At 42.7% G+C, this 25,724-nt stretch overlaps 2 protein-coding genes across 3 annotated transcripts; both read right to left on the bottom strand.

Annotated features, from left to right (window-relative positions):
* Positions 1–1,548: 1,548 nt before the first annotated feature.
* LOC127766526 (uncharacterized) lies at positions 1,549–7,249 on the bottom strand. Of its 2 annotated transcripts, none has more exons than XM_052291585.1 (10): positions 7,101–7,249; positions 4,654–4,920; positions 4,352–4,556; positions 4,051–4,141; positions 3,791–3,933; positions 3,408–3,651; positions 3,195–3,299; positions 2,666–2,848; positions 2,374–2,578; positions 1,549–2,281 (listed from the first exon to the last, which is right to left on the bottom strand). In XM_052291585.1, the coding sequence occupies exons 2-10, from the start codon at positions 4,868–4,870 to the stop codon at positions 1,797–1,799; spliced, it is 1,878 nt and encodes a 625-aa protein (XP_052147545.1). In that variant the 5' UTR covers positions 4,871–4,920; positions 7,101–7,249; the 3' UTR covers positions 1,549–1,796. The 2 variants fall into 2 exon arrangements, with proteins under 2 accessions (XP_052147545.1, XP_052147544.1); XM_052291584.1 differs by lacking the exon at positions 7,101–7,249 and adding an exon at positions 5,325–5,552.
* A 13,367-nt stretch (positions 7,250–20,616) lies between these two features.
* On the bottom strand, positions 20,617–23,088 carry LOC127767208 (uncharacterized). Its single transcript, XM_052292470.1, has 5 exons — positions 22,768–23,088; positions 22,384–22,679; positions 21,897–22,289; positions 21,339–21,831; positions 20,617–21,265 (listed from the first exon to the last, which is right to left on the bottom strand). The coding sequence occupies exons 1-5, from the start codon at positions 23,021–23,023 to the stop codon at positions 20,769–20,771; spliced, it is 1,935 nt and encodes a 644-aa protein (XP_052148430.1). The 5' UTR covers positions 23,024–23,088; the 3' UTR covers positions 20,617–20,768.
* Positions 23,089–25,724: the final 2,636 nt, after the last annotated feature.

Genomic DNA, 25,724 nt, shown 5'->3' with positions numbered 1-25,724 from the left:
TTGTTAAAGATCGAAACCGATGCAGCTCAACCCGAAAGCAAGAACTCGTCGAAATGAAACTAAAGCAAAAGGTGGCGATGCGCCGAAATTGTATTGAACGTGTGTGTTAAAAATTACATAGGGCTCGGAGTCTATTTATACCCGAGAATTACAAGATATGTCCATACCGGACACGACCATTATCTCTAACAAACTCTAAGATACCATAAGTCTTTGCGGCAGACTTTTGCCCAAACATATCTCTAAGGAAATTACATAAAACATCATAATTAATAGATACAATTGCATTCTCAGGACTCTATCCATGTGCGGCAATGATCTTGAAGCACCTCAATTCAACCCGATGGCATACACCAAGTTATACTGTCGGAATCGGCTGCATCGGCTTACCTAGTCCGACTCAGACCCAGCCAATCCTAATCGTAGCCGATCTGGACTCCAGCCGATTCTTGCTCTGTTCTTGAATCGATCTCTGCCTCCGACTCCACTTCAATCTAATCTCCTTTTCTGATGCTGATATTACCAAATTTGGTCGATAACAACCAGATATCTCAAACTATCAACTATTAAAACCGGTACAATTTTACTCCCTTGACGATTTTGCTGACATGGCAGTGTTGTTCTGATTTGTGGCGGTGATATGACGCTTAGGTGACTTTTCTTTTAACGAATCGTCGAGCCGCCAATTTCATTGAATAGAGAAAGGAGTAAACTACACAAGATGGCAGAAAGAAAGAAATGTACAAGCTCAGGGCCTTTGGACCGTGCTTATAGAAGACAGTTGCCAAAAAAATTTTGTGTCCGCTAGAACCCATGTCTTTGCTTCCTCCTTAATCTTGGCTAGCAAGCTGGTTGCTACGAGCTTCTTTTGTTAGAAGGTCCTACGATTTCTTTCATTCTATATCTCCCAGACTTAGGCGACATTAGAATTAAAAACATATATATGGGACCTATTCGTCATTAAAAAAAAATTGTGGGGCCACTGACATAAGGGACTCAAAGTGGCCACAGTCGATTTCCGGCCCGTGTATGACAGGTCGCACGTAGGCCGCAATGCCGTTTCGGCCCAAATATAATTGGGCCGCACTCACGCCGCAATTCCATTCCCCTCCCCGTCCTCCCGGCCACTGAGGCGGCGGGAGCCTGATCGTGTGCGGCGCTCAACGGAGAACGGCGAGGATGTCGCCGGGAGAAGAGGGCTCCGCCACGCATCGATTCAATGCAGGAAAAATCTGGGACTACACTTGTCCCAACTCCCAAGGAACCATCGCCTCCGCGACGATCTGAGTGCATTGCAGAATCTCTCGATGAGCAGCGGGGGCGCGATTTGCTTGTCGCGATGGCACCGGGTTGGCTCGGATGACAGCGCTGATAGTGATAGCCAAGAAGGATTCTTCAGGTGATAGCTTTTGTGCCATTTCGCTTTCTTCTCAAAGTGGGGAGCTACTCCGTAGTAGATTTTATTTATTTAACCTTATTTTCGACTAATAGTACTAAGTTTTCATGAACTACCTTTCATCATAAAAGAATGACGCAACACAAGCTGAGTGCCGAGAGAAAGAAGGCAAAAGCGCCTCTGATTTTTTATTATTCCACAACCCAACACTATGACACTAACAACAGCCACAGCCTCAAGAATTGAGCACATCACTCACTCTCATCGTTATTGCATTTCCCCACCACAAACAAATCCACCCCAACACCATGTCTATGTAGTACTACATGATCGCCATCTCTCTCGTCACGACGGCGTCACGTCCCAACCAACGTCACTCTCCACCGACATCGCCGCCGCATCAGCTGCTGTGCGCCTGCGTGGTGAGGCCGTAGCCGAAGGGGAAGAGCGGGTCGTAGTGCGCGTCGCCGACGTTCATCGGCAGCTGGTCCACGGACTTGAACCACGTCCGCGACAGCTTCCCGGTGAACCCGTAGTCGCCGAACAGCACGTCGGCCACGCCCTGCCCCTCCGTCCCCGGCAGCCACGCCGCCACGAACGCGTCGATGCCGCCGATGTACGGCTCCACCACCAGCGGCCGCCCGGAGATGAGCACCACGACGCACTTGATGCTCTTGCACACCGTCTGGATCACCGTCGGCCCGGGCTCCGGGATCGTCAGGTTCAGGTTGTCGCCGAACCCCTCCGCGTACGGCGGCTCGCCGACCACCACGATCGCGTAGTCGTACTTGTCGCCGGTGACCACGCTGCTGTCCGGGTTCTCCGAGTACACCACCGTCGTGCTGGGATCAACGGTGGCCTTGATCGCCGACAGGATCGTCGTGCCTGCACATTGTCCGTGGATTTTAATTCTTGCCACCCACCAAAACTCAGATGAAGTTACAAGCATTGAAACATTTTGATCATGAATAGTTTACCAGCAGTGATGTTGTTGCCGGGCTGTCCTTGCCAGGTGATGGTCCATCCTCCACACTGTCTGCCCAAATCATCAGCATGGCTTCCCGCGACGAGTATTTTACCGGCTTTCTTCGGGAGGGGAAGCACCGGAGAGTAGGAGGATTTTCCGTTCTTCAGCAGCACCAAGGACTTCCTGACCGCTTCGCGCGCGAGCTCACGGTGCTCCTATGGAGGTTCAGATGGAATTGGTCAGTAAAAATTCTTGATATATGAAGTGTGAGTAATAGGAGGATTAAGGTGTTCAGCACTGACTTGCTTTCCAAGTTCATCGGCGAGGCTAGAGTCAGCAAAAGGGCTCTCAAATAGACCCATGGTGAACTTGACTCGGAGAATCCTGTAGACAGCATCGTCAATTCTGCTCATGGGGATAATTTTGTTGTTAACTTGCTCTGTCAGGTCATCAATGAATTCTGTGTAGGTATAAGGAACCATGATCTGCAAACAGCACATATACATTAGGCATGATAAATTGATAAGAAAGGGAATAAAGCATCGCACCTGTATTAGTATAGTAGAAAAAAGGCTCATCAATGATGTGTCATAAACTCGTAATAACAAGACAAAAGACCACTCTTCTAACATGATGTATGTTTTAATTGTTGAATCCACCTTTTATCCCACAAACTAAAGTTGGACAGACTAACAAATCAAATGCTTTATTGGATTTTCAAAAGAGAAATTAATTATGACTTTATGCGTCCTTGACATAGAGGCTAGGGATATAATTCAATCTTCCTAAAAAAAAGGGAAGAAGTTAATGCACATGGTCTGCATATCTCACCATGTCAATGCCGGCACCAATTCCAGCCTCGATTGAGTAAGAATAGTTCTTATGCGGAGGAGAAGTGATCCGGTCAATGCCTTGCCAGTCAGAAATCACAAAACCCTGTTTGCACAAGATCCAAAGCAATTAAATACGCCTGCAATATCTCCAAATATACATATGAAGAAAATAAATCAAGAGAACTATTTTGTTTTTTTTAGAAAAACTAACCCTGAAGCGGAGCTTGTTCTTGAGAAAATCAGTGATTAGGTGATGGTTCGCGTGCATTTTTACTCCATTCCAGCTAGAGTATGAAACCATGACAGTGGAGACTCCTCTAATGATAGAATTATAATAAGGAGGCATGTGAATGGTCAACAGCCCGTGAGTATCGATGATTGTATTGTTCTCGTTGATTCCCTTGACCGTTCCACCATCACCAACATAGTGCTTTGCGCATGCAGCAACTTTCTTACTGCACAGTAAGCAAGTAGTACCAAAGTTAGTCATATAGTAGTATATTGCAGTGATACGCCAATTTCACCTGTCAATTATAGGCAGAAAGGTACAAGCCACAAAGATGATTTTAAAGCTATACAGTATCAGAGGTATACCTTCCACCAACATATGGTCTTCCTACATCATTTGATGGAACATCGCCTTGCAAGCCAGAGATGAGTGTGGTCAATGACTGGACAACCTTTGGGTCTTCGCTATAGCTTTCGTAGCAGCGTCCCCATCTTGGGTCTCTGCAAACCTGAGAGGTATCATGTAAACACAACAGTGAGTTCATAGTGCTGATGAAAAGGGAACACGCACCCTAACCAGATTGAGATCACCCACTATAGAAGAGGTATCATCTAGTATTAATTACCGCAACGCAAGGAGCAAAGACGTAGGGAATTCCAGTAGCTCTAACTTCAAGAGCAGTTGCTTCTCCTATCCTCTTTACTAGGTCGGGGTCCCTGCAACACGGCAAATCAAGAATCAAGATTTTTTTAAATACAGACCACCAAATGCGTCATAAGCACCCTGTTTTTTAGAACAAGCACTGTGTGCATCACAACTGTGTTATCACCTTAAGATGTTGCAGTCTTGTAGTCAAACATAAAAAAGTATCCATGTATTGTTGTGTAAGAGGTAATTATCATATCAAAAGTAAAATCACTTCATACCTGGTAGCACCGAGCCCGACATTATGGGGGAAGATTGTAGCCTTGTAGACGTTATTGTGCCCATGCACGGCATCAATACCGTAGATCATCGGAATACCTAGTCGGGTCGAAAGGGCACCCTTTTGCATTTCATTCACCATTGAAGCCCAAGCCTGAGCTGATGCCTGAGGAGCAGGCACACTGCCTCCACCACTCAGTACACTACCTGCGTCACAGCACACCAATGTCAAAACACAAAACATATAGTATCCAGCATTTCATCGTTCACATTACTTGAGCATGAGTAGTAAACCATGACACACCTATGAAGTACTTGGCAATCTGCTCCGCCGTGGCATTCTCCCTCTCGATTTGGGTCATCTGGCCAATCTTCTCAGCGAGAGTCATCCGGCCGAGCAGATCCTTGACACGAACAGAGACAGGCTGCTTCGGATCCTTATACTTGACATACTGAGCGCTCCCCAACGTAGCAAAACATAACATGAGGAGAATAACACTGAACTTGTGCAAACTCCCCATCTTGGCTCAGTGTGAGTGTCTATCTCCAACCAGGCTGCCAATATATAGACCTGTGAGAGAAGCATATCTATGAGTGTAAGCTTTTCAGGCTAGTATGAGGGTAACTACATAGGAGCATAGTAGTGCACGTCTCTTGCTTGAACAACAACATCTTCAAACATTAGAATAGTCAAGACTCAAGAGTCTCTTAGGTTGCAATCAAAACAGAAACAAGGGAACAGCATACTCAAAACATGGTCGGTTTTTCAAACTTGTTTATCCAATCGCATCAAGTTGCTGAAAACCAACATGACTTACAGGGGAAACAATCATGTACCTAACCTGATTAATTGAATCAGCCAGCCAGCACATAACAAGAGTTTGAATAAGAGCAGATAACGCAGCATGCATAAAACAAACGACAAAATCATGCACACACATACATACAGCACAGCAAGACTGCACATGTGTTTACCTGATATACTTAACAATCTCCACTAAAAAGGGATAAGCAAAGCTTAATCCAAATGCACACGAATGCAGAAACAGTGATGTCTCTTCCTGCAAAAGATAAGAGGTTTTTTTTTTTTTCTGCAAGCTAGCAGCAGCAGCACTGCAGAGAGGTTCTTTCCCTCTCCTCTGCCTTGCTTACGCTTGCTGCCTGAGAAAGGTGACCATGTCCTGAAAGCAAAGCAAAAGACCTATTCTCTCTTATAGACTAATGAGAGCACTAGTAGGCTAAGCGGCTAACGAAGCTACGAACTTTGATCTCCCCCGCGATACCCGCGCCGACATGAGGATCGCATTGCAACGAAAAAAGAAAGCGAAAGAAATCAGCAACTTTGATTAGTGCCCCAGTGGTCAGTGGACCTGACGCTAAGCCCCGGCCACTATCAACGGCTAGCTAATACCAGCAGTATTCTACTAGTACAAACCAAATCAATATCGAACAGGGAAGCCAAAGCCAGCCAAGCCAATCAAGAACGGCGACCTCCACATCGCCCGCAAGAGGGATGATATGCATCCATCCATCCAATCTGGTGCAATGTCGCTGTGGATAAGATCAGCCAAGAGACTAATCATTGATTATTGCTGTTGAAATTCTCTTCTCACACGCCGGCCACAAAACTCCACAAACTGCTTCTACAGGCCGCGTGAGAGCTGCAGTCACTGCACGCTCCACGCGGCCGCTTGTGTGAGGTCGCTCGCGGCTCGACCGCGAGAGATTCGTTCCCCCATTTTATTTTTGCATCGTCTCATCACCGGCGAGCTGTGCCGCGGCGGCGAGTCTTTTTGTCAAGCTCCTCCGGGTGAAAGGGACATGAGAGCTATAAACGAATCGTTTGTCTAATCATGCGACGGCGGCTTCGACACGGGAGGGAGCTTGTGTGCACTCTGCTTTGCCGGGTCAGAGGCTGCAGATTGAGACAGCTTAACCTCCTCCATATAGGAGATTAGCTCAATTAAATTAGGAGAAAATTTTGGACTCGCACGAGCAGGCTCACTAACACAGGTCACTAACCACCTCTAGTAATACAAAATACAGTATAGTGCAAGCATCTCCACATTATGTATATCACATATATAATATATTCTTTTTAATATTAGAGCCTGAAATAATTTTGCTCCGTTGTCTGAAAAAAGAAACAGCACAAGCATCTTAACCCATAAAAAAAAAATCTTCTCTTCTTTTTCTCTCTATCTCAAAGAGAGCCAAGGCAGATTAGTGAGTGAGTCCAACCAGAATTGCTTAATTAGTGTGTCACAAATGGGGAGGGAAAAGAAAATCATGCGAGGTTGGCGTGCGGGCAATCGATCGAACCAGCGGAGCAACGAGCCAAAAGAGGAGGAGGTGGTGGTGAGCTGGTGGTCACTCTCCACTACTCCACAAATGCCCAAGCCCCATGTATTTGTTATGTATTGTGGCGTATCTATCCATCTAGCAAGCTAGCTTGCTAGCGATCGCCATGGATGGGAACTAATCACCAATCCACCGTCGTCGTCGGCCACTATACCAGTACGACGACGCGATTGGGCGATGGCTAGAGCGCACGAGGCGCTCGCCACCACGCGGAGACAACGCGAGGGTAGCTCGCAGATCACCGTCTTCTCAGGCGAGATTTTTTTTTGTTTTTTTTGGACGCGATAGATTCGCGGTGGCGTGGCGCGCGTGTTCCGGCGCACCGCCGACACAGAAGTTGCCGGAGAGGAAGAGGTCAAGGAGACACGGTGGAGGCGAGGGGGCGGGTACCTTGTGCTCACCGGAATACCGGCCGGAGATCCGGCGATGGCGACGTGCGGCGGCGGCGGACGGGGTTGGCGCGGCGGGGCAGGGGAGGCAGACGACAATAACGCGAGGCTTTATTGACAACCAACTGCTTGCTCTCAGATTTTTTTTTTCACTTGCAACTTTTTTTCCTGCACTTTCTCTCTCTCTCTCTCTCTCTCTCTCTCTCTCTCTCTCTCTATCTCCGAGAATCTACGCGACGGCGACGGTAATTTTGACCGTGCGGATGTCGGGCCATGCCACGGTGTCAAAAAGGCCAACTCTCACTGTCCAGTGGGGCCCACATGCAGCTGTTTCGGTTCCTGGCCCACATGTCAGTTGCATTCGTCATCGTCTTTTTGTTTAATTTTTTTTAGTTCCTAGTGGACGTGGGATCTCTGCTCGGGAGTTGTGACAGGCAACCTTTTTGTTGCTTTCCCCGGCATAAGTCTCGCCAGTGGACTATACTGTATTTTTAACCGTATTCAACTATTTATCCTCTAACTAAAGAACAGTGTTTGTACCCTGATCAAGTGGCAGGTCCGTGTAACGCGACACTGTTTACGCTTTTAATTAATGGTTTGCACCTAACGTAGAGACGTTGGGGGCAGTACACTCCGTAGAAGTAGAAAAAAGTTCAATTTGAGCCGTTTCCTTTCAAATCAAATGTCCCATTTTTTGAACTTATCCAGGACCGACCGTTCCAACGGAAAAAAAAATGGAAAGAAGACAGACAAGGTAGTAGATCAATGAGGTGTTACTCCAAGGTTTTAATGTCGTCATTAACTTCGGCGTCAACACACGTTCGTTGCTACTTCTGGCATCGCTTGCCTTTTTCGACTGCTCTAGTACTAGAAAGAATTCATGTGCTGGGGTGTTATTACAGCTGCTTTGATCCAGTATTCATTCTATCAAGAAAAGTACTCACTTATACGAATGAATATGGATAAGTAAGGATGTAATATCTAAATAAGCACCAGCCTATATTCATTCTTAAAAAGTTGATTTTTATTTTAGGATGAATAAAGCTTTCGTAGCCAAATGATGATGCAAGGGAAAAGAAATCAAAATCTTGCAGCCTTCTCTTAGAAAAACGAAAACAGATGGAAAGTTCAAAGTGAGACAGTAGACAGAGCGATGCATGCATGTGATGTTCTCTCATCTTTTCCCCACAAGGGGAGTGATCTTAGGTTTGTTCAGGAAAGCTTAAAATTCTGTGAGAGATAGTTTATTAGTAGACAATTTTTGATAAACTGGAGAAGCCGAGTTTTACAGCTTCTTAACTATAGTGTATTTGTTGAATTCTACAACTACAACTTCTCATAATTCGAATGAAAAGTTGAATTGCTGGGGAAGCTTCTGAATCCAAAAGAAGCTACAGGTGTCAGAAACTTCTCTATGTATGACTTTTATTCTTATGCTTCTTCTATATCATCCATGGAGTCATGGACCATCATCACCTTTCCTTATCCTTCCAGCCAGGCATGCTAAGAAAAAGGACTTCTCTACTATTCGCATCTCCCCTATTAAATCCCAATCACACAAGTGCAAATACAGAAATCGTCAAAGCATCGTGCAGTTTCTTTTCACTCTTATTTTAGTGTGCCTGCAGATCAGATACAGCCGGCGACGCATGGGAGTAGATAGTGTTCCTTCCAAGAAAAAAAATCAATTTATAAAAATAAATTTGTACATATGTTTGATCAGATTCAAAATTAGTTTTGTGGATAGTAGATACACTCTCCGTTTAAAAATAAATTTAATTTTATATATAAATATGACCTCAGTCTATATTTATATTCATATATAAGTTACTTTTATATATAAATATGATCTTAGTCTATATTTATATTCATATATAAAAGTAAATTTATTTTGAAATGGAGACTATAGATATACTCTCTCCATTTAGAAAAATAAAGCAAACTTCTAACTTATACTCCGTGTTTTGGTTTGTAAGAGCAAGTTTAATAGTATAGCCCACTATTATCTTTAATTCATCTATAGTCAATCTAACAGCCAATTCATACAATAGTTGCTTACTATACTATTAATATATGGTCCCACATGTCATACGCACATTGCGTCTTGGAGTCCGTGCTGTAGCTGGCTACAGATATGTAGCCCGCTGCTCTTCTCTCTCATTGTTTATCTCATTAAAATATGATTGTAGCTGGTTAATAGCCTGCTATTGTACCTGCTCTAATGAGAAAGAATAATACTACCTCCATCCCAAAATAAGTGCAGCCATGGATATCCGTGCTCAACGTTTGACCGTCCGTCTTATTTAAAAATTTTGTAAAAAAATAAAAATATTTAATCATACATAAAGTATTATTCATGTTTTATTATCTAATACCAATAAAAATATTAATCATAAAAAAATAAAATAAAATAAACGGTTAAACATTAAACGTGAATAGTATAAAACTATAATTATTTTGGAACGGAGGGGGTTGGCGCCACACAGGCACAGCACGTGTACGCTGTCCCGGCACTGCTCTGCTCGTCCGTCCGCGCCCTTTGTCGTCAGGCTCGTTCTCGTGGCTGCGTCGTTGACAAAATTTCCTTCAGATCGCGTCAGGGTTTGGGCTACCACTAATTGAAAGATCCAGATCGCGTCTTAGATTAACAAATGTTCCACGGATCACGCGATCGATCCAAGCAGAGTAGGAGTAAGTTAAACCAGAGAGCAGAGTAAATTAAACCAGAGTGGCTCAGCTCGTCAGAGAATAATGGCAGGACAACGAGGCGTCTACTACATGCTCGTCAGAGAAGTTAGGATAAAGCATGATGGGATCACGCGTTGTTCACGCTCATGCAGCAACAGTAGTAGTACTACGATCCAACCAACCAGACGCTGTCTAAAAAGAAATCTGTCACACACGATAGGAATATCAGCGAGGACGTGGATCAGTACATACTCCCTCCGTAGCGGGACATTTAACGTACTCCTACTTGAAATTTTCAAGATATAGCAACTAATAATTTGTCATTCGCTGCTGCCTATGACATACTCCCTCCGTGAACACGGTTATTAAGAAAGTAGGTAGAAGTGAGTGATGGAGGGTTGTGATTGGATGAATAGTGGAGGTAGGTGGAAAAAGTAAATGGTGGAGGGTTGTGGTTGGTTAGGAAGAGAATATTGGTAGAGAAATTGTTACTCCCTTCGTTTCAGTTTATAAGATTTTTTAGCATTGTCCACATTCATATTAATGTTAATGAATCTAAACACTATATATATCTAGATTCATTAACATTTATATGAATGTGGGCAATACTAGAAAGTCTTATAACCTAAAACAGAGGAAGTATATTTTAAGACAAATCCTGAGGGCTTAATATTATTATATTTTGGGATGGAGAGACTATGTATTAAGTGTTAAATTCTCTAGAACAACTCGTAAGGGTGACAAATAGTAGTTAATTATTTTCATAGTAGCGCATTACTCCACCATTAGCATTTACTAGAGTGTCACATTACTGTCAGTACATTTGGTAGGTGAATTAAGCGGAGTACTAAAGTGTAACAGCTGCACATGCAGTGAAGGCCCCCGGACAGCTATGGCAGGTGAGGAAAATGCAGGGCGCCACGGAACAGCGCACAGCAAAGGTTGGGCAGTTTTAATGGCCAACCTTTCCTCGCACTTCGCTGTAGCAGCACTAGTACTCCTACGTACTAGACCCGTTATCGCTGGCCCATTGGTGAGTTGCTAAATCACAAGAGGGCCTTTTCCTCCTTTTTTTTTTTTTCAGTTGGAAAGATCTGCAAAAAACAGGAGGCTCACAGCGAATCCAAATCCAATTCCACGATCACAATTCACAACGTCTCCGTTGCGGCTGCGGCTGCTGCTGCTGTTGTGGATTAATGCCCGTCATTAGGGCGGGGACATGCAGTGCCTTTGCGTGTCGGTGCCATTAGAGCAGGTGTACGAAGGGTTTAAGCTAACCGAACAGCGTGGGTTCTACCAATTGTTTCCACGAATTAGTGCCGTGTTACTACTAACCATCCTTGTGCTTAAACTGCATCTATGCTGCAGCAATATAAAGGGAGACAATGCACGCACGACGCTGCATTATGGGTTAGGACTCAAGTCGGCAGCAGCAGCAGCACTGGTGCACTATACTAGTAGTGCAGGATTGTTAATTAGCTACATGGAATTGACTCGGGTAGATCGGCCGACCAATCACCGGATCCGTGAAAGCCGCGCATTAAGCTTTGTCACGCACTGGAGTGACCATTGCAGCCTTCCCATGCATCTGAATGCTGCCTGAAACTACTACGGTCACTGATGACTGAAAGATTGCAGTCTGTCTTCACTGTGTGCTGCTGCTATACGTAGGAGTAGAGTACACCTTTCCACTTTCCAGCATGAATGGGCATATTGGCATCGTCGATTTGTGCCGCCACAGCTGGGGGGTGTGGGCCACTGGGCCGGGGCGATGGTAGCCGCCGCGGAATGGGATGGTGAGGATGAGAAGGTTCCAGGTTGCAAAGGCCCTAAACTTTAGCGTGCACGCGTTGGTCCATCTCCGGCTGGTGCCACACATGTAAAGGGGACGGGCCAACCAGACGCGTCGCAGCCGAGGGCACCAGCACACGACCGCGTGCCGCCGAAATCACACGTAATAATGCGGCGACGTGACACCAAAAACGGCCTGGGTCGTGCGCCATTGTTGCGCGTGGGCGTGCGTGCTGCCGCTCACGGCGAGTCCGTGAATCGTTTTTTCACGTGAAACGAGCGAATTCAAGAAGGGCTTGTTCTTTTCACAGGATTTTCAAAACGTAGGAATACTATAAAAATATATGTGCAAACCTATAGATTAAAAAACACATGAATTTTTTCTATATTGTTGAGCAAACCAACCAAAGAAATGCAAATATTAGGTTGGAGTGAATTATTTTTTCCTATACTTTTCCTTTAAAAATAGAGGAATGGAAAACTTTCCTATAGTTTTTCTATGGTACATTCCTATGAAACGAATGGTAGTTTAAAACCCATTTCTATTTCTATGCTTTTTCTTTACGATTCCTTTAAAATGAATAAGCCCGAAGTTATTGTCCATGTAATAGCTGAAGCCTTGGCGATTAGACGTGCGCTGATCCTGGCACGGGGAGGAGGGATACCAGCAGGTTATCATGGCCTCGGACTGCCTCTCATTCATCCAACGCATCCAGTCTCCAACGAGATCGTTCTGCTGCTGGTTGCGTGGTGAGCGACATCAAGAAAGTCAAGAGTTCATTCCTTGCATGTTCCTTCATACATGTGAACCGTTTATCCAATGTAGGACACACACTTTGGCTCGTCGTTCTGAGCACTTATTATGTACTCGCTCCGTTTCGAAATGTTTGATGCCGTTGATATTTTATTATATATTTGACCGTTCATCTTATTCAAAAAATTTAAATAATTATTAATTCTTTTCCTATCATTTGATTCATTGGTAAATACATTTTTATGTGGGCATATAATTTTACATATCTCACAAAAGTTTTTAATAAGACGAACGATCAAATATGTGCTAAAAAATCAACGGCGTCAAACATTTTGAAACGGAGGGAGTAGTATCTTTCGCTCTGTGACCCCGGAGTATATCCGGGAGATGCTCTGTAATTATGCAACTTAATGAATAAAGTGTCGCCATTCTCTCTCTCTCTCTAAAAAAACGAAGGCCCTCGAGTGAGCGAGTTCGGGAGGACCATCTGGGGAATGGAGGAGAAGAGACGGTGATGGCCGTCCCAAAGCAGGTTCTTCCTGCACGAAAGGCCACGTCGTTTTGCTTATTAGGGGAATAAGCCAAACAACAAATTTATAAACGAAAAAAATAATTTATAAATATATTTTTTATATACGTGTTCTTAGTGATATAAAAGCAAATGCTAAAAAACAAACTTCAATGAAAAAAACCTCAAAATCAACTCTAGATTTAAAGTTAAAAATTTAAATTTTGGTTGATAAGATGAGGCGGAATACTACTACTACACAGCAAAAAACTAAGAAGTAGACGAAGCAAGCCTTCGCGTCGCCCTCTCCCCGGGTGACACGGGTGGTGACTAGGCCGTCGTTGCCCGCCTCTCCCTCCCTCCGCTTCGCTCTCACCACGCAGGGGCAAGGGGGGCGCTGCTCGGCATTTGGGACGGCGCCCAGATTGTTATAAAACCAGCCCCGAAATCGACATCGGTAGCTAAACGCGGAAGAAAACGCCATAGGAGATCTAAAACGATGACGGCACCAAGACACGATATTTGGTAACAGAATTCAGCCGTAGCCTACATCTTCGGGGCACTGATTACGGGCGCTCCTCCCCGATCCAGCATATACAACGTATTAGAGTTACAACGACTCACGGCTGGTCGACGCCGGCAGCCGCTCCCTCTCGCTATGCTAAGTCGCTATGCGGTTACAACAGGCACGCCCCTATTTATGAGAGATCCTAGGATAGAGTCCGACTCATACTCTAGTCCTAATACCTATTACAACTCCAAGTCTTAAACTGTAACCGACTATGTACACATATTCGACATAAACTCTAACACAGATCCGTGTCATTTGGCCGGATCTGGCGGGGGAGATGACGGCGGCGGGGTTGTGCGGAGGGGTGGTGGCGTTTGGTGGGGGTGGCGGCGGCGCGTGGAGGTGATGGCAGCGGTGAAGTGACTGCCAGATCCGCTCCTGGATCTGGGATCTGGCGGGGAAGTGGCGAGGGACTGCTTCTCATGACGGTCGGTGGCGCCTGGTGCGGCGGCGGGCGAGGTCCGACCCCGCGACGGCCGGACGATGACAGGCAGCGGACGGCGCCGTTACGGATGGACACACCAATCTTAACCGTTGCTGATGGCTCCTCACCTTAACTTGAATGAGCTAGTCGATAAAGTTACTACTACTCGTATACTCTCTCCCTTTGTTCCCCATGTTATAAGTCATTTTGAGTATATTCTAAGTTTTTTTTTCAAATTAACTAAGTTTGTAAAAACTGTAGCTACAATTTTAACACCAAAACAAATATATTCCGTGGTAATTTAAAATTATAGATGTTGCTATTTCTTTCTATGAATTTGATCAAATAAAAAATGATTTAAGACAAACCAAATAACATGTAGTACTAAAACGGAGGGGGGAAGAAGAGAAAAGGACTAGGAAAGACAAGAGTCACTGCGAAGGTGCAACATACAATGCATCGACTCAAGCAAATAGGAGGAAAAGGGAAAATAAAAGCCATATATCACATTTTCTATATCCTTTTATACGAATTGGGAGGTTACTATTAACTTTTTATATCTTTGGTTTGCTGTAATTATTTTGCTTTATGAGCATAGGAATTATCATGCTGATCAGAGCACCTGGCACAAAAGATTGATCGAGCTATGCCGTAACTCAATATTATATCACCACTTCCAATGTTTTCATTTCGTAAAAAAGTGTGAAAGTAGCTACTATATGAGAAAATAAAACTTTATAACAATGTGCTATTATATCGAGCTAGCTAGTTTAATCCCATACAAAGCAATAATCGGAGGCCACCAAAACGTAACTGTTGTATCGCATATTTGTACAATTTATTAATAATTTATAAAGATTTGAGGATTTTCGAACCAGACTATACTATTGGAGGGGCGCAGTGATAATAAAACATAGTAGTACATCTAATACTCTCATAGTGTATAAGCTACAACTTCAATTTTAGGGCTGGACAGAAACATATTATACATAAAGAAAGAAAGAATTGAGTAGCAAGGTGCGTACCGGCCGGTCTTGGCATATAATAATAAAAAGTAAATCAGCGATAATTGGCGGTGAATCGTCGACGAAACCAAGGAGCTCGCGCCGGACGAAATTCAGCACACGGCGGTGGGCGAAGACGCCACGCTGTCGTGTAGAGGCGGCGGGCCGTAAATATTTATGCCGTGACCGGATCCACATAGCCACCATGTTGATCTCATTACCAGCCAGTAACGGATCCTTTCTGTTTTTTTTAACTAAGTCATCGGGAGGAGAGTTTTCTCAACTAAATATATTGCGTCAAATGATATTACACAGGATATGCTATCTGTAACGGATCCTATCTTTAATTAGTAATCGAATGGAATACTTGTCCAACATATAAGTTATAAGATATTTTAATAAGATGTATAATAATTATGCATCGTCGGACGCTGATGTCTTCGATGCACTCAGACTCTACGTTCTTTTTTTCTCACTAGCTCGTGAAGGCTCTAAAGAGTCCAATTTAGAATAAATCTAGTAAGAAAAAAGCTCCCTCCGTTCTTTTTTCTTTAGAATAAATCTATTTTGTTTCTTATCTCTTGCTCCCGATTGTATCATAACATCCATTAACCTTAAAACCGGATATAACATCTCCTCAAACTTTAAAACCGATGTAAACCGAGTTTAAAAAGCTCTGCAGACCTCAATCTTCCATCTATTATATCATCTATCTATTATCTTATTAAAGTAATAAAAAAGAAAGCCTCCACGTTTTCTCTCACGGCCTAGAAATTTTCATATTAATCGGAGAAAAAGAAAAGTAGAGTCCATATAGGAATACAATTTAAAAATAGCTGAAATTTGGAATTTAAAATAAGAAATATTAAAAGAGGAGACTAGAGTCCATACAAGTATACAATTTAGAATTAACTGAAATTCGGAATTAAAAAAATAGGAAAACTAAAAGTAGAAGTTAGAGTCCATATAAAAATGTAATTTAGAAATAACTAAAATTTAAAATGAAAAAAAAACAAGATTGGGAGAAAAGTTTAGAGTCCATATATAAATATGATTTATAAATAACTAAAAAGTAGAGTCCATATAGGAATACAATTTAAAAACAGCTAAATTCAGAATTAAAAATAAGGAATATTGAAAGAGGAGACTAGAGTCCACTCAAGTATACAATTTAGAATTAATTAAAAAATAGGAAAACTAAAAGTAGAAGTTAGAGTCCATATAGAAATATAATTTAGAAATAACTAAAATTGAAAATGAAAAAAAACCAAGATTGGGAGAGAAGTCTAGAGTCCATATATAAATACAATTTATCAATAACTAAAATTCGGAATTTAAAATAAGAAATATTAGAAAAAAAAAAGTCTAGAGTCCATATAGGAATACAATTTATAAATAACTTAAATTCGAAATTAAAAAAAACAAAATATTGAAAAATGAATTCAGAGTCTATATAGAAATACAATTAGAAATAACAGCTTGGGAATTAGAAAAGTAGAAATATTGGAAAAAAAAGTCTACAGTCCAGACAGGAATTTAGAACTAGCTGAATGTCGAATCTAAAAAAAAGAAAACTAAAAGTAGAGTTTAGACTCCATATAGAAGTTGAATTTATAATTACAAAAATTAAAAATTGAAAAAATAAGAAAGATTTGGGAGAAGAGTCTAGCGTCCATATAGTGGAGCCATCGTTTCGAAACGACACATTTACAAATGAAAAGTAATTTGTGAATAAAACTTTTATATACATGTTCTTAGCGATCTAAAAGTAAAAGCTGAAAATAAACTTCGATGAAAAAAACCTCAAAATAGGTTAAAATTCAAATTTTGGCTGATAAGCATAAGCGAAAAGATGAGACCCTAGAAATACAATTTATAAATAACTGAAATTCGAAATTAACAAATAAGGAATATTGGGAAAAAAGAGTCCATATAGGAATACAATTTATAAATTACTGAAATTTTTAAAAAAAGAAATATTGGAAAAAATGTCTACAGTCAATATAGGAATACAATTTACCAATAATTGAAATTCAAAGTTTTTTAAAAAAGAAATATTGAAAGAAGAGTTTAGAGTCCATATATAAATACTATTTATAAATAACTAAAATTCAAAGCTAAGAAAAATGAATATTGGAAGAGTAGTCTAGAATCCATATAGGAATAGAACTTATGAATAAAGGAAATTCGAAATTTAGAAAAATAAGGAATACTGAAATATGAGTCTTGAGTCCATATACAAATACAATTTATAAATAATTATCACGTATATACAATACATTAAAAATATCACACGTTTGTTAGTTCAACCAAGAATTTAAAATTATGTTACCATTTTAATATATTTTAATAATAAAATGTGAAAATATTTAAGCTATTATATGAGAAAAAATATAAAGATGCTAGCCGCGCAATCTGCGCGGGCCACCATGCTAGTTATTATATTAAGACAGCTTTGAAAGGAGTCACCACGTTCGCTGTGGGAGCTAGAAATTCCCACGTTAATCGGAGAAAAAGAAAATAAGAGTCTAACTAGAGATACAATTTAAAAATAACTAAAATTCGGAATTAAAAATAAGCACTATTGAAAGAAGAGTCTGAGTCAGTGATTTGAAAACTTAGTTAACTAAGAACCCAATACGAGATTAATTAATATTCGAAATAAAAAAATAAAATAAAATCCAAAATTAGCAAAAAGGAAAAAAAGAAAATAAGAGTTCGAGTATAAATACAATTTATTTTGCTAGTTTTTGATTGGCCCACTTGGCACCTCATTCTTTAAAGAAAAATCATAAATTTATACTAGAGAAAAATATCACATATGGATTCTAGAGGCTTCCAAAACTATCTTCCCTTTCCAGCCACATGAACTTCTACTCCTTTGCTTTCTATAAATATACCACGCCTACACGGCACTACTCCTATAACTCTAAAATATATAAAAACCCAAAATTATTAAGCAAAAAATAAATCTATAACAACAAATTTACATTCATTTCCCTTCTTTAAATATCCTACGCCTACTCGGTACTACTCATATAACTATAGAATATATAGTAAACCCAAAATTATTAAGCAAAAATTTGGAATAAATCTTGAGAAAAAAGCTCACTCCGTTCTTTTTTTAAGAATAAATCTATTTTGTTTCTTATGTCAGCTCCTGGTTGTATCGCAACATCCCTTAACCTTAACCTTAGAACCGGTATAAGTCTCCTCAATATTTAAAACCGATGTAAACCGAGTTTAAAAAGCTCTGCAGACCTCAATCTTCTATCTATTATATCAGTTTTGAAAGGAGGCACCACGTTCACTGTAGGAGCTAGAAATTACCACATTAATTGGAGAAAAATAAAATGAGAGTCCAACTAGAGATAGAATTTAAAAATAACTGAAATTCGAAATTAAAAATAAGCAATATTGAAAGAAGAGTCCATATAAGAACCCAATACGAGATTAACTAATATTCAAAATAAAAAATAAAATAAAATCCGAAATTAGAAAATAAAATAAAATAAAAATTCGAGTATAAATACAATTTAGAAAAAGTAGTACTGCTCATGTGCCACACTACTTTCCTAACCGTGAATTTTTCTCAACTTTTATTTTTTCACTGGACGACCATCAAAACTTCTAGTTAACCACGACCCTCCTTTTGTCTGAAAAAACAGAAGAAACATATTAGTATCAAGATCTATCCAATAAAGGTCCACGCAAAAAAATAAAAGGAAAGAATGATATGCCAAGTGGGGTTGTCTCAAATGCTTGACTCTCACTGCCTGAGCACCTTTATAGCCGTCGCCGGCGTCGCTACTCACAGGAGGACTAGTGGGACCGCTGCCAGCGCCTCCTCCCGCCGGACCGCCGTCTCCGCTGCCCGTGCTTCTTCCCGCAAACAGCAGACACCGCCACCGCTCACATGAGGACAAGTGGGACCGCTGCCCAAGTGGGACCACTGCCCGCGCCTCCTCTGCTGCCGATGTAACCAGCGTATCCTCCAAAATTCATCCAGGGGAAGGGTCGGCGACAACGAAAGTCTTGTCGGTGGTGTCGTTGACGTGTTCTCCAAAATTTATCCAGCGGGTCAGAATATCTCATAAGTGAGTGATTTTTGCAAGGTGTGGATGACGGGGTGGGGGTTAGCGACGACGGAAGTCTTGTCGGTGGTGTCGTTGACGTGTTTTCCGAAATTCATCCAGTGGGTCAGAATGTCTCATAAGTAAGTGGTTTTTCCAATTACATCTTCGCCCTTTACATTGCGTATCTTTTTTTTTAGAGCTTGGTTAGTTTTTGAAATGATATGTCAAACAATAGACAAAATCCAAGAAAATATTAGATACTAACTGATTGAACCATAGAATTGAAACAACGTTTGCATCCAGCGGGCCCTTTACATTGTGTATCTTTTGCTTTAAGAGCTCGATTAGTTTTTCAAATGATCTGTCAAAAAATATACAAAATCCAAGAAAATATTAGATGAACTGATTGAAACATAGAACAAAAATGGAATTGAAACAGCGGGTCAGAATGTCTCATGTGTTAGTGATTTTTCCAATCATATCTTTGTCTTTTATATTGCGCATCTTTTGTTTTAAGAGCTCGGTTAGTTTTTTAAATGATTTGTCAAACAACTGACAAAATCCAAAAAAATATTAGATGAAACATGATTGGAATTGAAACATATTTTGCAGCAAGCACACAAACACGATGCACACCAACTAAATCGGAACTGCGTCTGCAACGGTTGCAACAAGCACACAAACACTACCCGCACACGCACACCAACTAAATCCAACTAGAGTGAAAAGCGTTTGCAACAAGCACATGAACACGATGCACACCAACTAAATCGGAATAGCGTCTGCAACGGTTGCAACAAGCACACAAACACTTCCCGCACACGCAAGGGAGATGGATTCTAATAGCTCGAGTGAACATCCACCCGTTTATTGCATGTCAAGTAGATGGTTACGAAAAATTTTCAAAAAAATTGACAAGATAGATTAATATGTAATATATCACTCCACAAACAAACAAGTTCAAATTCAACTTCTACAAGTTGTAACAAAAATAACAAATTTAATTGTAAAAATACATATAGTAATTTGAGTTTTGTTTGTTATTTTTGTTACAAGTTGTAGAAGTTGAATTTTAACTTTCATGTTTGTGGTTGTAATATATCTATCTTAGTTCATATTTTTTCAATTTTTTTATAACTATTTAGATAGACATGCAATAAATGGGTGGACGTCCACTCGAGCAAGAGAAGCGATGAGCAGCAGAACGTTGAGGAGAAACACACGCACGCTACGATAAGGAGAAACACACGCACACATCATCATGAGACTACGATGAGCAGCACAAACACACGCACCGACGCACGTATGAACGCAAACAACGCACGCACGAACGCACACAACACGCGCGAACGCAAGCAAGAAGAAGATGAACACAACGCAGATGAATGAACACAATACAGATGAACAACACAACGCACGAAAAGAACACAACACATATAAACGCACACTAGCAGATGAGTAAGGGAAGCGAGAAGCAGAGCGAGCACACACGACTTACCCTCTCGATTTTGCGAGAACATTCTCCACAACCGACGCCGTGGCCCGTGCCGACACGACCACTGTGGCCCGCGCCGCCGCCATTGGAGGAGAGGGAGAGGCAACGGAGGAGGGGAAGGAAAGGGAGGGGGGTTTTATAGTTGGAGGAGGAAATATTTAAGATGCGTAGCGAATAATGTAGAAAAAAAATGGTACGAGAATCACTCACCAATAAAATCCTACTAATATTTATTTTTAAAATACCATACCCTCACACTCATTTTACTTTTAACCGAACAATATAATAGTCCATCAGATGCAATGTTTAACCCCTAACTCCGGCTCTGGCTACACATTGAGATAAAATGTTTTGACCTCTAACTTTGGCTATGGCTTGGCTTGGTGGTTAGTCCGAACCCAAATGGGAACAGCGGGTTGTAATGCTTGTCGCCGAAATTCATCGGCAGCTGGTCCACCGACTTGAACCAAGTACGTGGCAGCTTGCCGGTGAAGCCGTGATCCCCGAACAGCACGTCGGCGACGCCGTGGCCCTCCGTGCCGGGGAGCCAGGCGGCGACGAACGCGTCCATGGCGCCGATGTACGGCTCCACCACGAGCGGCCGCCCGGAGACGAGCACCACCACGCACTTGACGAGCCCGCACACGTCCTTGATCACCTTCGGCCCCGGCGACGGGATGGTCAGGTTCAGGTTGTCCCCCTCCGTCTCCGCGTACGGCTCCTCCCCCACCACCACCACCGCGTAGTCGTACTCCTTGGCGCTCTCGGCGATCGAGCTCTTGTCCGGGTGCTCCGTGTAGTCGATCACCGTGCTCTCGTCCACCGCCGCCTTGATCGCCTCCAGGATCGTCGTCCCTGCATCACGATTCACATTAGTGGCAAACGCGACGGCGAGTGTCGATCGAGATCGGAATCGTGCTTGATTTACCGGCGGTGACGTTGTTGCCGCCCTGGCCTTGCCAGGACACGGTCCAGCCGCCGCACTGGAAGCCGAGGTTGTGGGCGTGGCTGCCGGCGACGAGGATCTTGTCGGCCTTCTTGGACAGCGGCAGCACGGGCTTCTCCCCGTGCTTGCCGTTCTTGAGCAGGACGAGCGACCTGCGCACGGCCTCGCGCGCGATCTGCCGGTGCTCCTTGTCGCCGAGCTCGCCGGCGAGGCGCGGGTCCGGGAGCGGGTTCTCGAAGAGGCCCATGGCGAACTTGACGCGGAGGATGCGGCTCACGGCGTCGTTGATCCTGTCCAGCTTGATCGACCCGTTCGACACCTGCGTCGTCAGGTCGGCGACGAACTCCGGGTAGTCGTACGGGATCATCACCATGTCAATGCCCGCGTGGATCGTCTCCTGGATCGAGTGGTAGTAGTGCTTGTGCGGCGGCGTCGTGATCCTGTCCACCGCTTGCCAGTCCGTGATCACAAATCCCTGCACATTTTTTAAAAGTTCAGTTGAATTTTGAGGAGAATTTGAGAGGTTTTAGCATTGGTTACCCTGAATTTCAACTTGTTCTTGAGGATGTCGGTGATGAGGAAGCGGTTCTCGTGCATCTTGACGCCGTTCCAGCTGGAGTAGGAGATCATGACGGAGGCGACGCCCTTGATGACGGCGTCGTCGTAGGGCGGCATGTGGATGCGCATCAGGTCGTGGAAGCTGAGCACCGTGTTGTTCTCGTTGATGCCGTCCCGCGTCCCGCCGTCGCCGACGAAGTGCTTGGCGCAGCCGGCCACGTTCATCCCCCCCGCCACGAACGGCGTCCCCTTGGGGTACCTCGCCGGCGCGTCGCCCTGCAGCCCGGGCACCATTGCCGACGTCATCAGCTGCACCAGCTTCGTGTCCTCGCTGTAGCTCTCGTAGCACCGTCCCCATCTCGGGTCGCGGCAAACCTGCACACACACATGCGATCGATCGGTCGAACACCTTGAACATTACGTAAATTTTCACTGGCAACGATGTGTTCGTCCGGTTTGGGCGGCTTACGGCGACGCATGGGGCGAAGGTGTAGGGGATGCCGGTGGCGCGGGCCTCGTGGGCGGTGGACTGGCCGATCCGCTTGACGAGCTTGGGGTCGCGGGTGGCGCCGAGGCCGACGTTGTGGGGGAAGATGGTGGCGTTGTGGACGTTGTTGTGGCCGTGCACGGCGTCGATGCCGTAGATGATCGGGATGCCGAGGCGCGTCTTGAGCGCCGCCTTCTGCATCTTGGCCACCATCTGCTGCCACTCCTTCGCCGTCGCCTTCTCCGACGGCACGCTCCCGCCGCCGCTCAGCACGCTCCCTTGCAAACACAAAACAAAACACAATGTCAGTGTACAACGATCGAACGCGCGCGACGGCGGCGGCGGCCGGCGGCGAGAGGGGCTTACCGACGAAGTACTTCTCGATAACGGCGGAGGTCGCGTTGGCGCGCTCGATCTGCGACATCTGGCCGATCTTCTCCGCGAGCGTCATCCGGCTGAGGAGGTCGTCGACGCGCTCGCCGATCGGCTTCTTTGGGTCCTTGTACTTCACGTACTCCTCCCCCGCCGTCGCCGCCGCCACCGCCGACAGGAGAACGGCGGCGACGAGGAGACACGCCGGCGCCGCCGGCGAACGCCACATCGTCGTCGGTGCAGCACGCATTGCCAAGAAACGCAACGTACGTGTTGATAAGCAAGGAGGGAGGTGATGCTAATTACTTTTTCACCGTGAGTTCGAAGTAAATTTATAGCGCATTGCAGGGGCGGATAAATCTCGCATTCCTTGGGGTTAGGCTGTTATTACGGTTGCATCTACGGTTTGTTAGGGTGGTTAGATCGATCTTATCTCTGTTCGATCGTCGTTGGCGTAAGAGGGAGATAAATTAAACCCGCACGCCCGCGGTGATTTTTTCTGTTTTTGAGTTTGACCGTGGACGTCAGGAACGCGATCGAACGGCTGGTGATTGTTCGGTGGGTGAATGAACGGCTGTTGATTGAGAAATCAGGGCGACGTGTAATGTGATCCACTGAACTGCTTGCCATCCTAAGAAAGAACCGGATCGGAACGCATTAACTCTTTGTAATGTTACTTCATATGTTTATCATTATTACATCTCTCAAAAATCACCTTTTTTTCTTTTCTCTAATACTATACCGGAACGCTTTATCTATAATGGTGTGTTTGGATAATGGATTAGGAGAGCTGGGATTGAGAAATAGAAATGAGTGGAGGAATATGATGAAATGGAGTGAGTAGAATAAATGGCTAGCATATTCGTTTTAGAGGATTTGTAAAGGGAAATTACAGGAATATTCAATCCTTAGGAATGAGCACTATACTATCATTCGTTTCAAAGGAATGCATGAAAGAAAAAATTCCTATCCCTCCACTTTTAGGGGAAAACAAAGGAAAAAAATAATCCACTCTAACCCAATGTTTTCAATCCTTTTGGATTGTTTGCAACCCAACCATATAAAAATTTTCGTATGTTTTCCAATCCATAGGTTTGTACATGCATTCCTATGTTACACGTTTTCTGTATTCCTACGGTTTGAAAATCCTACAAACCGAATAAGCCCAAGATTGAAACTTAGCTTTTGAGGGGTTGAAAATCATATCCCAAACCAATTATCCAAATATGGCCTAAGTGTTTTTTTAACTCTTTGAAATGTTATCCCAAAAAACTTTTAAATGATGTTATACTGGCTGTTTATCATTATATCTCAAAACTCATATCATTTTTCTTTTCAAATGTACGCAGCATGTAAGCGCGCACGCTAAAAATGCACGCATGCACCTGCTTTTATCCCATCTAAAAAAGACGTGATACTTTCGTTAATTCCTAAGAGGAAGGATTTAAAGGAGACTGAGGAAAAATAATTTTACACCATAAATATGGGGGAAATAATTCCACAACAGCCTTTCAAATCCTCCTTATTTCTCTTGCGGGTAGGATTAATCGAACAAGTTAGTATGTTACCAATCCACTATTAGAGATTTTTTTAAACGTATGTAGTTGATAAAACATATAATTGCAATATATATATATATATATATAAATAATTTTAGTATGATTGTTTGGTTAGACCGCTGGAAAAACATAAAATTTTAAGAAGAGAAAGACCAAGGAAACTTTTCATTAGGTTTAATCCATGTTAAATTTGCTCTAACGTGTATGGATTAAGATATTCCAAGAAAAAAATTTCTCTTTTGGAACAAATGATATTTTGAGGAATTTTGAAGGATTGTGATTATAGGGATTGAGCCACCAAAAATCCTTTGAAACTCCTTTTGGGTTATCTCATTTCATTGTAATTTCGAGGATTTTTAACATGAAGTCTAATCTCATGGAGATCACACTTGTGTGTTAGCTCTCTCCAAATTCCTTTGATATTTCCCTTTGAAGCAACCAGACAACATGTTCTCGAGGATTCATTGGACCATGACATTCCAATCGCTCGTTTTTCATATTTTCGTGTTCTAGAATTCTGCGATCCAAAGAGCCTTTATAGGATTCAATAATGTCAAATCCTTTGTTCCAAACGGCATTTAGGAGAAAAAAAAAACTTTAGCATTGAAATCCTAGTAAATATTCATATGATTTTCCATCAAATCAAAGGAGGCCATATGGGTCAAATCTACGGAACTTTATGAAAATTTCCAGGTTCATTCTTATGAAACTCATGTTGTAAACCTATTGTGTAGTACAGTAGTATGTGCCAAATCTGTGGAGTTTTATGAAAAAAAATGGGCTCCTCTGGAACACAAAAAATTTATAAAATGGTCATAGAATTTAGGATGTATTCCTATTTCAAACTAAAATATTTTGAAGGCATGTATTCCTAGCTTTAGAAATCCATATATACGGATTATTCATATTGTTCTTATTTAGAAAAATAATATATATAATAATATTTTAAACCAATGCTATGCAACTTGCAAATTCTAGATTAGCATGATATAAGATGTGGAGTTATGCCAAATTCTACATAAATCCTTCAAATTCTTTCATTCCAAAGAGGCTTAGCACGTTGTTTTCCTACATATTATAAATTATTGTGGGCACGCTTTCCAAGCTCCGTAACTTTTTGAAAAGAAAATTCTATTCATAAGTTGCGTAGGATATTTGTTTATACCCTTAAATATTGTCATAAAATAAATAATATATCCACCATTTATCCATTCAGCCCGTTTAATTACTTGAGCAGTCGAAAACTTTGTCCAGCTAATCGGAGCACTAACTAATCAATCTCCAGCAATTAATCTTGCACAAGTCCAAGCAAAGCTAGTACAAAATTAAAGAACATGTTAAGCGTGCTTATCTTAGTTACTGCACTCCCACACGATGATCCATGTTTACTTG

This window comes from Oryza glaberrima, chromosome 3 (genome assembly GCF_000147395.1).
Source record: "Oryza glaberrima chromosome 3, OglaRS2, whole genome shotgun sequence".
NCBI classification, from domain to species: domain Eukaryota; kingdom Viridiplantae; phylum Streptophyta; class Magnoliopsida; order Poales; family Poaceae; genus Oryza; species Oryza glaberrima.
The sequence above is the reverse complement of the archived record's forward strand: the minus strand, read 5'-3'. Positions and strand labels throughout refer to the sequence as shown.

Excerpts from the sequence above, each read along its gene's own strand:
- LOC127767208 (XM_052292470.1), bottom strand. The coding sequence starts at position 23,023 with ATGCGTGCTGCACCGACGACGATGTGGCGTTCGCCGGCGGCGCCGGCG. Across the intron at positions 22,680-22,767 it reads TATCGAGAAGTACTTCGTCG|GGAGCGTGCTGAGCGGCGGC; the intron begins GTAAGCCCCTCT and ends TGTGTTTGCAAG. Across the intron at positions 21,266-21,338 it reads CGGCAACAACGTCACCGCCG|GGACGACGATCCTGGAGGCG; the intron begins GTAAATCAAGCA and ends ATCGTGATGCAG.
- LOC127766526 (XM_052291585.1), bottom strand. The coding sequence starts at position 4,870 with ATGGGGAGTTTGCACAAGTTCAGTGTTATTCTCCTCATGTTATGTTTT. Across the intron at positions 4,142-4,351 it reads GTCGGGCTCGGTGCTACCAG|GGACCCCGACCTAGTAAAGA; the intron begins GTATGAAGTGAT and ends GCCGTGTTGCAG. Across the intron at positions 2,849-3,194 it reads TTGGTGCCGGCATTGACATG|ATCATGGTTCCTTATACCTA; the intron begins GTGAGATATGCA and ends TGCTGTTTGCAG.